At 50.3% G+C, this 15,050-nt stretch overlaps 1 protein-coding gene across 5 annotated transcripts in view; it reads right to left on the bottom strand.

Annotated features, from left to right (window-relative positions):
* Nucleotides 1-939: 939 nt before the first annotated feature.
* The window catches only part of RHBDL3 (rhomboid like 3), a 61,755-nt gene continuing 47,644 nt past the window's right edge, over nucleotides 940-15,050 (bottom strand). For all 5 annotated transcript variants that reach the window (XM_010372276.2, XM_010372278.2, XM_030923267.1 and 2 more), the window contains 2 exons: nucleotides 9,409-9,469; nucleotides 940-4,638 (listed from right to left, as the gene is read on the bottom strand). In XM_010372276.2, the coding sequence (XP_010370578.2) occupies nucleotides 4,367-4,638; nucleotides 9,409-9,469 (333 nt within the window). In that variant the 3' untranslated portion in view covers nucleotides 940-4,366. The remainder of the gene's footprint in view (nucleotides 4,639-9,408; nucleotides 9,470-15,050) is intronic.

Genomic DNA, 15,050 nt, shown 5'->3' with positions numbered 1-15,050 from the left:
CCTTAACGGCACTCTAATGTTTGTTCTTGGATAGATTCTGCAGCATTTAGATTTTCTTTTCTCTTTTTTTTTTTCTTTTTTTTTTTTTTTTTTTTTGAGACGGAGTCTAGTTCTGTCGCCCAGGCTGGAGTTTAGTGGCATGATCTCAGCTCACTGCAACCTCTACCTCCAGGGTTCAAGCAATTCTCCTGCCTCAGTCTCCCGAGTAGCTGGGATTACAGGTGCCCACCACAACATCAAGTTAATTTTTGCATTTTTGGTAGAGATGGGGGTCTCACTGTGTTGGCCAGGCTGGTCCCGAACTCCTGACCTTCTGATCCGCCCACCTCAGCCTCCCAAAGTGCTCGGATTACAGGCATGAGCCACTGCCACTGCACCGGCCTTTTTTTCTTTTCTTTTCTTTTTTTTTTTTTTTTTTTGAGACAGAGTCTCACTCTGTCACCAGGCTGGAGTGCAGTGGTGCGATCTTGGCTCACTGCAACCTCCGCCTCCCTGGTTCAAGCAATTCTCCTGCCTCAGCCTCCTGAGTAGCTGAGATTACAGGCATGCACCACCATGCCCAGCTCATTTTTTGTATTTTTTGTAGAGATGGGGTTTCATCATGTTGACCAGGCTGGTCTTGAACTCCTGACCTCAGGTGATCCACATGCATCAGCCTCCCAAAGTGCTGGGATTACAGGCGTGAGCCACCATGTCTGTCCTACATACACATTTTTATGGGAAGCTTTCATCAACCACTCAAAAGAGTTCAGTGATTTGAGAAAAGTAAGAAGCACAGATCTACAGACTGGTGCTAAGCACTGATGCCCTGATCTGTATTTTATAGAAATCCTAGATCCACCACCACTGCTGTTCACCCTCTCCCACCCATCCTGACCTAGACCCAGATGAAACAGGCCCTAATGCCAGCCCTTCAGGTCACTTCCTGAATAACCAATGGCTTGGAAAAAAAAAATCTTTAATGGAATCTGTGCTCAAATAATATGTTACAACAAAAATATACAGAATGTACACAATACAAAAATACTTAGAAACAAACATTGCAGTTTGTATTTTGTTTTTTCCACTTACTCAAGTCCTCGGAGGGGCAGTTCACTATTGGGCACTGTTTTTAAGGCAGAGGAGAACCGTGCTTTCCAGCCAGCACGGGGAGCAACATGAATGATGCCAGGAAGGGCTTTCATGGCACCCAGGGAATCTGCATTACGTATTTGCAAATTAAATTGGACGCTGGGGGAAGATCCCGGCTTGGTGAGCAATGGCTCCTCTAATCCTCTGGGCAAGAACGGTGCTCATGGAAATCGAGAGTCCTATTAGCTGGCAAAACAGCCTCATTAGGGAGCTTTTCCTAATTAAAAAACGAATGATGAATGGTGTCATTAAAGTGAAATTTCTCCTTTGAAGGTCTGTTTTCCCTTCCCCAGTTTCTGTGATTCCTCTCCCGTTTAATGAAAGCCAGTGAGTCTATGGCTGCTGTTTGGGGATTCCCCAGCTTTCAGTTTCCGTATCCTGTGGATAAAAGGCCAACCTATCTCCACCAGCCTGAAGATTTATACACCCCCCTCTGGGCCAGCAGCCACCTCGGACAAGGAAGGAGGCAGGGAGGACACAGCCAGCCTTGGCCATGGGGAAGTGCTGCCGAGAGGGTGGTGGGACCTGCTGAGGAGAAAGTCAGATGCCACAAAGGGAATCCCTCGGACCAGACAGCTGCCTCCTGACCTGGGGAGAGGCCTGGGTCAGGTGAAGTGACCCTGTGACCCCACCCTGTGGCCCTGCTTGGAAGTCATGGTTGGGAGAGGTGGTGGAGGTGGGTGTGCTGACAGGGAACAGCTGGGGCTGGTGGTCTAAGGTGTAGATAAGGGTCCTTGGCAGCAGAGGACACACTTAACATGGTGGGAGACACGATTCTGCCTCCACTGTCCTTCTCAGTAACAAGCTTCTCTTGGAGTCCCCGAGGGAGCTGAGTGCTTCTATGAGGGATTTCTAGAGTCTTCTAGGTCAATGCTTTCTCACCCCTGAGAGAGGAAGCCTACTCTCCAGGTCATACCAGACAGACGTGGCACTCTGCTCATTCCACCCACACCACAGAAGCCCCAGGGGCCAGGACAGGAATCTGGATGGGATTCTCCATCCCTCCAGGAAAGGACCTCATCGCTCAGCTTATTGTGGCTGCAGCCCAGGCAGAGGCAGCAATGTCCTGGCTCCTTCTGCATCCTCCCCCGGTCTTCCCTGAGCCCAGCTCCACAGCCTCAGAGCCTCCTCCTCTGACGCGCTGACTCTTCCATCTACATCTTTCTATCACTAGGGCAGAGAACGGCAGGCAGGGCACACACAAGACGCCCCAGGCTGACACAACACCGCCAAAGACATGGGCCCACAGTGCCACAGGCTGCAGCCCTCAGCACGGCACTGATGCGGGGGAGCAGGACCTACGTAGCTACATATGAGGCCAGGGCAATCTGTTTAGCATTGGGCCAAGATGGGGTAGGGCTGGGCCTCGCCTGCCAATGAGTGAGTGACCCCATTTACATGTAGTTACCGGGATGGGAAGCCACTGTGGCCTAAGACCCCAAACGCCTGGCTTGACTGACCCTGGACCCCACTACATTCAAGGGCCAGGATGGGCATGAGGCTGGAGAAAGACCATTCCCACACTCCTGCCCCCGTTTCTGGACATGCCCAGCCCCCTGCCTCCTCCCAGGCCTGGCATTCTTTGTTCTTCTGGGCTGTCACTGGTTGTGAATTCCAAGAGCACGATAAAGGCAGTGTCAACTTTTGTCAAAGGTCAACCTCATACCCTCCATTTGGGGCCTGCACCAGCTCCTATTAGGAGGGTCATTCCCTCCATCCTGTTTTCTCACCTGTGAAATGGGGTGGGGTGGATTTGATAACCACCATATTCTCTCCCGCATCCAAGCCTCCGAGGTTACCAGCTGCCCTCCGAGGCTCATCCATGCACCCACAAATTCTCCTGAGGTAAAGTTTTCCAACTAAATTGGAATTCCTCTTCCTGTAGCCTCCTGTCCCCCTAATTCAAATGGACACATGGTCTCAACATTCCTACCCCAGCCTCTCTTGCATCCCCAAAGCTCTTTCTCTCCTAAGGGAGACAGGATGGAACATTTTCGGATATGAGGGCCATCTCAGAGGAAAACAAGAGCTGAACCTGGCAAACCTCAGCATCCAGGGATCCCTGGAGGGCCTGAGCTCTCCCTCCAGCAGGGCCATTCTGCCACCAGTCAGTGATGCTCAGGAGCAGGTGTGGAAGGGACGGGAGATGGAAAGGAAGGTGGTAGGCTTTGTCAAAGCAAGGACACTCAGCAACCACAGCACACCATGGTCTCCCACCTCTCATGGACACTCACATGGGCCCCCTGCATCCGCCGTGCCTTCTCTGCAGGCGCTGACTTGCCTCAATTACCTTTCCCATCACACACACACACACACCACACATATGCACACATACACACACGCAAGAATGTATCAAAACACTGTCTCCATAACCAAAGAGAGGCACAAAGTAGTGTCAGGGCAGCAAAAGGAAAGAAAATAACCCTAAAAGAAGGCTGGGCATGGAGGCTGGGGCACTGGTGTGAGATGCCAACATCCTCGAAGAAAGGGAGGGAGAAGTCTGAAATTGGTCCTGGGTCTGCCTTCTCCAGGGTGGAACTTGGAATGAAGTTTATTCCCCCTGCTTGGGTCCCTCTCACTGGGTACCCCCAGCGCAGAAGGGGGCCTAGAGCCTACAGCGTCCCTGCTCTGCCCAACCCAGGCACAACAGATCATGCCCCAGTGCCCACCAACCAGCCCAAGAAGGCACCCTGGTTTCAGCCAGGTCACAGCTGACATGTCCAGTAGGCCCTCTTCTTACTGGAGCTCCAGACCCAGCAAGTGTGTCGAGGAGACACCACATGGCCTGCAATCATCTCTGAGCTAGAGAGGGGCCATGCCTAGCTGCAACAACCCTCAGGCCTTCCCATGTCTCTTAGGGTCTCTGAGGGTAGAGGATGAGGAAGAAGCTGCTGCTCAATCCACAGCAGCGAGGGGGCACCCCTGGCCCCATGGAACAAGCCCAGCCCAGGTGAGGGAGGGCCACTCACACAGCCCACCCCAGACCTTCACCCTGGCCCGATGTCATCAGAGCAGCCTAGAAAAATGACAGCAGCCACATTAACTCCTCCGCCAGGTGCCTTTCAGAAAAGGGTCTCCACTGTCTGTCCAAATCTAAACACAAACATTACAGCAGCCCAGAGTCTTCTGTCCTCGCCTGCCTGGCCTAGCTGAGCTGGTGATGAGAAAAAACCTCACAGGCGCTCCCTGTGGGTGCTGCTTTTCCCTCCCCTCTCCCACCTCGGGCCTCTAGCCCTCAGGGAGGAGGCGGCAGCTTCAGGTCCAGCAGGGTGTAGGCAAAGATGTTCCAGAAGACGGCAAACAGCACGAAGACGGTGTACATGGCCACAAAAATCCACCACAGCGACTGGTCCTGGAGCCTCTGCTCGTAGTTCCTCAGGACCACCACGCCCAGGGTGATGCCCACGGCCACGCCACCCAAGTGCGCCACAAAGCTTGGGTGAGGGCACGGGGGATAGGCCGACGGGTGGAAGCGGAGCCACACAGCCCGCCCAAACTCCATGCTCACTGCAAGGGGAGGAAGCAGAGAGACGTCATAGGAGGGCCCTGAGCAGGGGCTAAGGGCCTTCACTTCATCACCCACTCATGCATTCATTCCCTATTAGGCCAAGCACCATTCTCTGCACTGGGGACACAGTAGTGAAGGAGGCAGGCAAATCTCTGTTCTCTCAGAGCTTATAGGGTCTAGTGATAAACCAGTAAGCAATTACATACATAAGATAATTTCAAGAAGAGAGACACCTATGGGGGGAAACAAGTGATGTAAAAGCAATGCCTGGTTTTAGGAGGGAAATTCTTTAGCTTGGGGAGTCACACAAGACCTCTCTAAAGAGGTGACATTTGGCCGGGCGCAGTGGCTCACACCTGTAATCCTAGCACTTTGGGAGACCGAGGCAGGTGGATCACCTGAGGTCAGGAGTTCAAGACCAGCCTGGCCAACATGGTGAAACCCCGTCTCTACTAAAAATACAAAAATTAGCTGGGTGTGGTGGTGGGCTCCCGTAATCCCAGCTACTCGGGAGGCTGAGGCAGAACTGCTTGAACCCAGGAGGTGGAGGTTGCAGTGAGCTGAGATTGTACCACTGCACTCCAGCCTGGGCAACAGAGCAAGACTCTGTCTCAAAAACAAACGAGAAAAGAAAACCCAGACCCCAACAAATTGATGAATTGACCCCTTAACAGATTCTTTTTGTTGTTCTTGTTGACACAGGTCTCACTCTAGGCTGGAGTACAGCGGCACCATCACAGCTCACTGCAGCCTCAACCTCCTGGGCTCAGGTGATCCTCCCATCTCAGCCTCCCAAGTAGCTGGGACTACAGGCACCCACCACCACATCTGGGTAATTAAAAAAACCTTTTTTTTTGGCCAGGCGCAGTGGCTCACGCCTGTAATCCCAGCACTTTGAGAGGCCGAGTCAGGCGGATCACAAGGTCAGGAGATCGAGACCATCCTGGCTAACACAGTGAAACCCTGTCTCTACTAAAAATACAAAAAATTAGCTGGGCGTGTGGTGGGCGCCTGTAATCCCAGCTGCTTGGGAGGCTGAGGCAGGAGAATGGCATGAACTCAGGAGGCGGAGCTTGCAGTGAGCCGAGATCGCGCCACTGCACTCCAGCCTGGGCAACAGAGCGAGACTCCGTCTCAAAAACAAAAACAAAAACACCCTTTTTTTGTAGAGATGATGTCTTACTATGTTGCCCAGGCCTGAACTCCTGGGCTCAAGTGAGTCTCCTGCCTCAGCCTCCCACAGTGCTAGGATTACAGGCATGAGCCACCACACCCAGACCCTTAACAGATTCTAAGATGCCTTCATCCTGATCTCCAATCCACACTTCTTATGTGAACTTCCTGGGTCAGCCAGTCAAGTGAGAATGAGTCTCTTGAAAGGACGGGTGCTAGGAAACTGCCATCCCATTATCCACTACCAAAGAACATTGAGGGTAGGTATTCTTATTCCCATTTTACAGATGAGAAAACCAAGGCAAATTAGACATTGAAATAAAGCCCTTTGAGGGGAATTTTGTACCTGTTTAGCTACCAGTTAATCAGCCAGGGCACTTCTCTCCACCCTAACCACTGCAGGGGTACCAGAATCTCCAGGGACCTTCATTTCCCTTGGAGTTGCCCAGCCTTCTGGGCTGAGCCCTGCAACTCCAAGGATGGCCGATAGATGGCAGAAAAGGCGCATCCAGGGACGGACCCTCGGCCCTCCCCTCCCCCACTGCTGCCCTGGGACAGCCTTCCAGCCTTGGCTCCCCAGGTCCAGGGTTTGATAAAGGGAGTTTGAAAGATGATGGTCTCCAACTCCGAAATAGCATTTTAGTTTTTATGATGCTTACAGTTGGACTTTAAAAAAAAAAAAAACAAAAAAAAAAAACAAGACTCATGCTTCTCTTTCCTTCCTCAAAAACAAACTCAGAGCCCAAGCTGATGCAGAAGCTATCCCACACCCACTGCCACCCCACTGCACCCTATGCCCTGACTCAAGAAGTCCTCAGGTTTTAAGGCTGGAAGGTCCCTCCTGGGATGAGAGATCCTCCAGCCCCATCCAGGAAACTGAGATCCAGAGAGACCCACAGAGGCTCAGGGGCAGACCCGATTTCCTGAAAGCCATGGGGTAAGAAGCGAGGAAGCTGGACATGAACTGAAGTGGAGCCCTCCCAGGCCTGACCCTCCGTCCCAGGTTTGCTCAGACTCAGTCTCCCTCTTACCTACACAGCAAGTGGCTGACCCAGAGAAAGCCCAGGTGCTTACTGTCTAGCTTGGCTAACATGTGGGGCATTTGAAATGGCACAGGCTGGTCCTGAATTCTGGCTCTATCATTTCTTAGCTGGGTGATCTTGGCCAAGGAACCTAACTCTCTGATCCTGGAGTTTCTACCTATAAATTAAGCTAAAAATAATACCCTTTTTAGGCAAGTTTGGAAGACTGGATGAGAAAATGCGTTCACTCCCTCTTCTACCCTCATTGCCTTGCCTTTTTTTTTTTTTTTTTGAGACAGAGTCTCGGTCTGTCGCCAAGGCTGGAGTACAGTGGTGTGATCTCGGTTCACTGCAACCTCCGCCTCCCAGGTTCAAGGGATTCTCCTGCCTCAGCCTCCTGAGCAGCTGGGATTACAGGTGCACGCCACCACACCCAGCTAATTTTTGTATTTTTAGTAGAGACAGGGTTTCATCACATTGGTCAGGCTGGTCTCGAACTCCTGACCTCAGGTGATCTACTCGCTTCGGCCTCCCAAAGTGCTGGGATTACAAGTGTGAGCCACTGTGCCTGGCCTTTTCTTTTCTTTTTTTTTTTTTTTTAAGGCAAGGTCTCACTCTGTCACACAGGCTGAAGTGCAGTGGCATGATCATAGCTCATTGCTGCCTCAAGCTCCTGGGCTAGGACTATAGGCACAAGCCACCATGACTGGCTAATTTTTAATTTTTAATTTTTTTTTTTTTTTTTTTTTGTAGAGACAGGGTCTTGCTCTGTTGCCCAGGCTGGTCTTAAACTCCTAGGCTCAAAAGATCTTCCTGCCTCAGTCTAAGTAGCTAGGACTACAGGTGCAAGCCACCATGCCAGGCTAATTTTTTTGTATTGTTTTTGTAGAGACAGGGTCTTGCTATATTGCCAAGGCTGGTCTTGAACTCCTGGGCTCAAGCGATCCTCCCACCTTGGCCTCCCAAAGTGCTGGGATTTCAGGTGTTAGCTACACTGCCCAGCCCCTTCCTCCATTGCTTCTGTTCAGACTCATTTCTTTCTATCTCAGAAAGAGCCCTTTGGCCTCTGGTCTTATCCCCCTTGTCCCCACAATCTGTTCTCCACACTGCAGCCTGACTGGTTTTCTAAAACTCTGATTATCCATCAATAACTCTCTTGTTGAAAGCCCTCCAGTGGGATCCCAGGGAATGCAAGGTGAAATACATTTTCTTTTCTTAGCATTTAAAGCCCTTAATGGTCTGACTCCTACTATTTCACTAACTTTATCGCTGATCAAAATCACACACAGTCCCAAAACGAATTCTTTGATTTTACTAACCAACTCGCTGGCCATGACCCTTCACCCATCTATGTATTAGTTCAGGCTGCAGCTTTGCCTGAAATGTCCTCTTGCACCGTGTTTACTTGGTGGACACCTGCTTGCCGCTAACACTCAGAATGACTTCTGCAGGTAGAACTGAGCTCTCCCAACTAGGGCCCTGAAGATATCTTGTTCCTAGGGGGTTCTTGGACTAGTCACAGTCTGTGAACCTGCTAAAATCGCAGCTTTTGATATAAGTGTGTATGCACATGAGTGCACATATATGTATTTTTCTGGTGACAGGGCCTAGGACTTTCAACAGGGGATCTCAAAGGATCAGTTTCATGATCAAAATGTTAGGAAGTTATTTGTCTTGATCTGGGTGCTGGTCCTTAAGCACTTTTCTGTTTGCATATTATATGTCAATAAAAAGATGGAAAAAATAGGCTGGGGGCAGGTGTGGTGGCTCACGCCTGTAATCCCAGCACTTTGGGAGGCCAAGGTGGGCAGATCACCTGAGGTCAGGAGTTTGAGACCAGCCTGGCCAACGTGGTGAAACCCCTTTTTTACAAAAAATACAAAAAAGTAGCTGGGCATAGTGGCACATGCCTGCAATCCCAGCTACTTGGGGGGCTGAGACAAGAGAATCGCTTGAACCTGGGAGGTGGAGGTTGCGGTGAGCTGAGATCATGTCACTGCACTCTAGCCTGGGTGACAGAGGGAGGCTCTGTCTCAAAAAAAAAAAAAAAAGCCTGGGCATGGTGACTCACACTTGTAATCCCGGCAACCTGAGAGGCCAAGGCGGGAGGATTGCTTGAGCCCAAGAGTTCAACACCAGCCTGGGCAACATGGTAAGACCCCCATCTCTGCAAAAATTTTAAATAGCCAGGCATGGTACCACACATGTGTAGTCCCAGCTATTTGGGAGGCTGAAGAGGGAGGATCATTGGAGCCCAGGCAGGAGTCTGATGCTGCAGTGAGATATGACTGTGCCACTGCACTACTGCCTGGATGACAGAGGGAGACATCCTGTCTCAAACAAAAATGAAAATATAATTTTTAAAAATAGGTAAATAAATAAAAGATGAATGGTTACGAAGCAGCACAGCAGGACAGACAGCTCTCACAATAGCCCTACTCTTTCACACATCATTGACATGTCCCACTTTTTTTTTCTTGACCACAAGCCCGTGAAGGGCAGGGACTGTGCCATCTTTGAACCCCATGGCCTGGAGCCAGGCTTTCGTCCCCCAGCTGTCCCATCAGTACTTACTACAGATAAGGGCCACAGCCATCCGCAGCAGCTTGAACTGGCACTTCATTCCTGACCAGTTCTAGGGAAAAAGGAGAGAGTTCAGTCAGTTCCAGATTAGACCACTCTTCTGCCAGTGTGTCTTGCTTAAGAAAACCTGACATTAAAATAAGGATCTCCATGAAGTACTGAAAGAGAGGGCTGTGGCTTAGTAGCAGAACACACCACATGGCTTTGAGATTTTAGGCAACAGCAAGTTTACTCCTGTCATAAAAGCTCTTGAGCTGGACTAACAGAGGAAGAGACTCCAGATCTAGGAAGAGGAGAGGCCCTGTCTCCTCAGCATGGACAGAGAACATCTCAGAGCTGCATTCATTGCTGGGCTCCATGGTTGCAAAAGATGCAGGACAGCCAACCAAGCAAAGCCAAAGCAGAACCACCAGGATGATAAAAGAGCTCAAAATCCTGCAGATGAGGAATGAATGGGGAAGCCAGGATCTTTTAGCTCAAAGAAGAGGAGACTCAGGGATCAAGTTCATTGTTGTCAAATATCAAATGAGTCAACACAAGGAAAGGGCACATTCGATTCAGTGTAACCTGCAAGTAGAAGATGCAATGGATGAAAACTTCAGAGAGAGACTTTAGCTCAGAGTAAGTTTCCATTTCTAGTAAGCAGAGCTCTCCAGAGATAGAATGGTCCATTTTGCAGGGGTCATGAGTTTCCCACCATCAGGGATTTCTTTTTTTTTTTTTTTTTTTTTTTTGAGACGGAGTCTGGCTCTGTCGCCCAGGCAGACTGCGGTGGCCGGATCTCAGCTCACTGCAAGCTCCGCCTCCCAGGTTCCCGCCATTCTCCTGCCTCCGCCTCCCAAGTAGCTGGGACTACAGGCGCCCACCTCGTCGCCCGGCTAGTTTTTTGCATTCTTTAGTAGAGACGGGGTTTCACCGTATTAGCCAGGGTGGTCTCGATCTCCTGATCTTGTGATCCGCCCATCTCGGCCTCCCAAAGTGCCAGGATTACAGGCTTGAGCCACCGCACCCGGCCCATCAGGGATTTCATGTCACTCGGAAAGGATGCTCCAGAGGTGAATCAGGTGCTGGAGAGGGGGTGGCCTAGGTGACCTTCAAACAACTCCCTCTCTCCCCTGAGAATCTCGGAAAACTCGGAACCTCCAAAGCAGATAAACAGTACAATTATTCACTTTACAAAAGGACTTTTCACTTTACAAAAGACTTCACCACAGGGTTCCTTTGAGAGGCACTCCTGCAGTGCATTCAAAGCACTATTCCATTTATACAGAGGTGCACGTGCACAGAAATAAGCCCGGAATCTTCCTGGAACACATAAGCCCCAGGGAAGGAGGGCACAACCAGGAGACTTTGGTTCCCTCCCACCACCCAATCTGCCTTTGCTGTCTGGCCCAGGCCCAGCTCGGGGGTATGTCTGGCACTTCCGTGAGGTTGCAGGAACATCCGTGTAACTTTACAGAGGCCCTGAACACTGGCACTGACAACAACATCTATGAAAGCTTCAGTCAAGCAAGGAGGACACAGAGCAGATGCCAAAGAGGGGGAAATCCTCACAGCCTTCAGTTCTCACTCACCTCCTCCCTTCTCCCCATCCTTCCTCACTGACCAGCAACCCCTTCTTCACAGAAAGTGAAGTGTGGGCCACCCGCGGTCCCGCTTTAGGTGGAAAGCCTATCTCCGCTTGCCGACATGTTCCATGCTAGGAAGCAGATGGCAGGATATCGTTGTCATCTGCTGGTGTCTGCCCACAGAGGAGCCTTGCCAGGAGACAAGGAACAAAACAGGAGTCGGTGCCCTCCCCTGGATGTAGCGACCCAATCTGAGCTGGCTCAGTTAGTGGATGGTGGGTACTGCAGCCTCCCTCCAAGCTGAAACCTTAGGATGGGAGGAAACTTGGGAATCATCTAATGGGACATCTCTTCCCAAAGGCGGACACCCACTGCCAAGTAGCCAACTAGATGGCCCTCCAGCCCACGTGACGGGGTGCTCCCTGCCTCCTTGGGAGCCCTGGGAAGGGCTCTCACCCCTAACAGTTCTTCCTGCTATTGTTTGCCAGGCTTTCCTTCCCTATAATGTCCCCTCCATGGGTTTCAATTCTCCCTTAAAAGTGATACCCGACTGGGCGCGGTGGCTCATGCCTGTAATCCCAGCACTTTGGGAGGCCGAGGCAGGTGGATCACTTGAGCCAGACTCCGTCTCAAAAAAAATAAAAATAAAAATAAGTGATACCCATGTACATAGCAGCATTATTCACCATAGGCAAGATGTGGAAGCCACCCCAGTGTCCATAGATTGATGGATGGATAAATGAAATATACATACATATGTCTATATATTTGGTTTCTTTCCACCTCCTCCCTTCCCCCACTCTTCCTCGCTGACCGGCAACCCCTTCTTCACAGAGGGTGAGGTGAGCTACCTGCCTTCCCTTTTTAGGTGGAAAGTCTAATCTTCACTTGTTGACATGTTCCAAGCTAAGAAGCAGATGGCAGGATAACGTTGTCACCTGCTGATATATACATACAATGGAACACAATCCAGCCTTAAAAAGGCGGCGGCTCACTCCCAGCACTTTGAGAGGCCGAGACAGACAGATTACGAGGTCAGGAGATCGAGACCATCCTGACTAACACGGTGAAACCCCGTCTCTACTAAAAATACAAAAAATTAGCTGGGCGTGGTGGCAGGCGCCTGTAGTCCCAGTTGCTTAGGAGTCTGAGACAGGAGAATGGCGTGAACCTGGGAGGCGGAGCTTGCAGTAAGCCAAGATCGCACCACTGCATTCCAGCCTGGGATGACAGAGCTAGACTCCATCTCAAAAAAAAAAAAAAAAGGCGGGGGGGGGGGGGAGGGAATTCTGACTCATGTTACAGCACAAATAAACCTGGAGGACCTTATGCTAAGTGAAATAAGGCAGTCACAGAAAGCTAAATACTGTATGATTCCACCTAGATGAAGTATAGAGTAATTAAATTCATGGAGACAGAAAGTAGAATGGTGGTTTCCAGGGGCTGGAGGGAGGAGGGGGTGGGGAGTCATTGTTTAGTGGATACAGAGTTTCAGTTTTGCAAGATGAAGAGTTCTGGAGACAGATGGCCATGATTGTACAACAATGTGAATGTATGAATGTACTTAATGCCACTGAACTGTACATTTAAAATGTAACTGTATACTTTAAGATGGTGCATTTTATGGTATGTACATTTATCACAATTAAAAGCAAAAGTACAGAAGACTTTTTCTTTTTAAGAGACAGGGCTTCACTCTGTCAGCCAGGCTGGAATACAGCAATGCAACCATAGCTCACTGGAGCCTCAAACTCCTGGGCTCAAGTAATCCTCCCGCCCCAGCTTCCCAGGTAGCCAGGATTATGGGCATGTGCCACCACATCTAGCTAAATTTTTTATTTTTTGTAGATATGGAACTTCACTATGTCGTCAGGTTGGTCTCGAACTCCTGGCCTCAAGTGGTCCTCCAGCCTCGGTCTCTCAAAGTGCTGGGATTATAGGCCAGGTGCTCACGCCTGTAATCCCAGCACTTTGGGAGGCCAAGGCAGGAGGACTGCTTGAGCCTGAGAGTTTGAGACCAGCATGGGCAACATGGCGAAACCCTGCCTGTATAAAAAATTAGCTGGGTGCTCTTTTACCAAGGACCCGCCAACATGGGCCGCATTCGCACCAAAACCGTGAAGAAGGCGGCCCGGGTCATCATAGAGAAGTACTACACGCGCCTGGGCAACGACTTCTGCACGAACAATCGCATGTGTGAGGAGATCGCCATTATCCCCAGCAAGAAGCTCCGCAACAAGATAGCAGGCTATGTCATGCATCTGATGAAGCGGATTCAGAGAGGCCCTGTAAGAGGTATCTCCATCAAGCTGCAGGAGGAGGAGAGAGAAAGGAGAGACAATTACGTTCCTGAGGTCTCAGCCCTGGATCAGGAGATCATTGAAGTAGATCCTGACACGAAGGAAATGCTGAAGCTTTTGGACTTCGGCAGTCTGTCCAACCTGCAGGTCACTCAGCCTACAGTTGGGATGAATTTCAAAACACCTCGGGGACCTGTTTGAATTTTTTCTGCAGTGCTATATTATTTTCAATAAATCTGGGACAACAATAAGTACAACAAAAATTAGCTGGGCATGGTGGTGTGCACCTGTAGTGCCAGCTACTCAGGAGGCTGAGGTGGGATGATTGCTTGAGCCCAGGAGGTGGAGGTCGCAGTGAGCTGAAATTGCACCAGCGCACTCCAGCCTGGGCAACAGAGCGAAACCCTTTCTCAAAAACAACAGGCCGGGTGTCGTGGCTCAGGCCTGTAATTCCAGCACTTTGGGAGGCTGAGGGAGGTAGATCACTTGAGGTCAGGAGCTCAAGACCAGCCTGGCAAACATAGTGAAACCCCATCTCTACTAAACATACAAAAAAATTAGCTGGGTGTGGTGGTACATGCCTGTAACCCCAGTTACTCTGGAGGCACAAGAATTGCTTGAACCTGGGAGGTGGAGGCTGCAGTGAGCTGAGACTGCGCCACTGCACTCCAGCCTGGGTGAAGGGTGAGATTCCGTCTCAAAACAACAAAACACAAAGCGCTGGGATTACAGGCATGAGCCATTGTGCTCGGCCCCCTCTGAGTAAATATCTTATTCTTTTTCTGTTTTTTTCTTTTGAGACAGGGTCTCACTCTATTGCCCAGGCTGGAGTGAAGTGGCATGATCACGGCTCACTGCAGCCTTGACCTTCTGGGCTTAAGTGATCCTCCCACTTCAGCCTCCCAACTAGCTGGGACTATAAGCACACTCTACCATACCCGGCTAATTTTTAAATTTTTTTGTAGAGATGGGGTCTCCCTATGTTGCCCAGGCTGGTCCAGAACTCCTGGGCTCAAACAATTCACCTGCCTCAGCCTCCCAAAGTGCTGGGATTGTAGGCGTGAGCCACTGAGCCTGGCTTGAGTGAATATCTTCTCTGAAGTCAGTGTCTTTTTCACTGTGTCCTGAGTGATAATGTCAGGCAAAGTAAGTTAGAACATGTGGATGGCTCTCTCCTTTATCTGAGGTCTCCTGCCTCCATGCCCCTCCTGGGTCCTATCTGGGATAATGTTAAACGCACCATCCTTATTCTTGGCCTGGTTGGTCATCGGTGGGGTGGCTCAGAATTCCTTTTTCTCTATTGTTTTCATTTGTGAATTTGAGGTAACAACAGCACCTTATCTCAGCTACCCACCTCATTGGGTGGTTGTGAGAATGAAATGAATTAATATATGTAAAGTACTAAGACCACTCCCTGGCACACAGTAGGCATCATCTAAATGTGTGGCAGTATCTTGACCTGAGACAAAGACAGGGAGTTTGCCCTGCAGAGTGGCTTGAAAAATTCTGAATCTGAATGACTCCAGTTTTGCCACAGCACCTCCCAGGCACGCTTTATGGGTTTACAACATCTGCCTGGCCCCTGAAAGCCCTGGAGCTTGCCAAACTGATCCAGTCCATCCCTCTGCCGCACACTTTAGGGAAGAAGAAACTGAGGATTCAGGTGGGCTGGTTCAAGGTCACAGTGAGTGAATGGCAAGCTGACTGGTCTCCTGGTCCAGGACTCTGTCCACCTACACTTCAGAGGTCACATTCCATGTGCCTG

This window comes from Rhinopithecus roxellana, chromosome 19, assembly GCF_007565055.1.
Source record: "Rhinopithecus roxellana isolate Shanxi Qingling chromosome 19, ASM756505v1, whole genome shotgun sequence".
In the NCBI taxonomy this organism is placed as follows: Eukaryota; Metazoa; Chordata; class Mammalia; order Primates; family Cercopithecidae; genus Rhinopithecus; species Rhinopithecus roxellana.
This window is presented reverse-complemented; position numbering and strand designations above follow the sequence as displayed.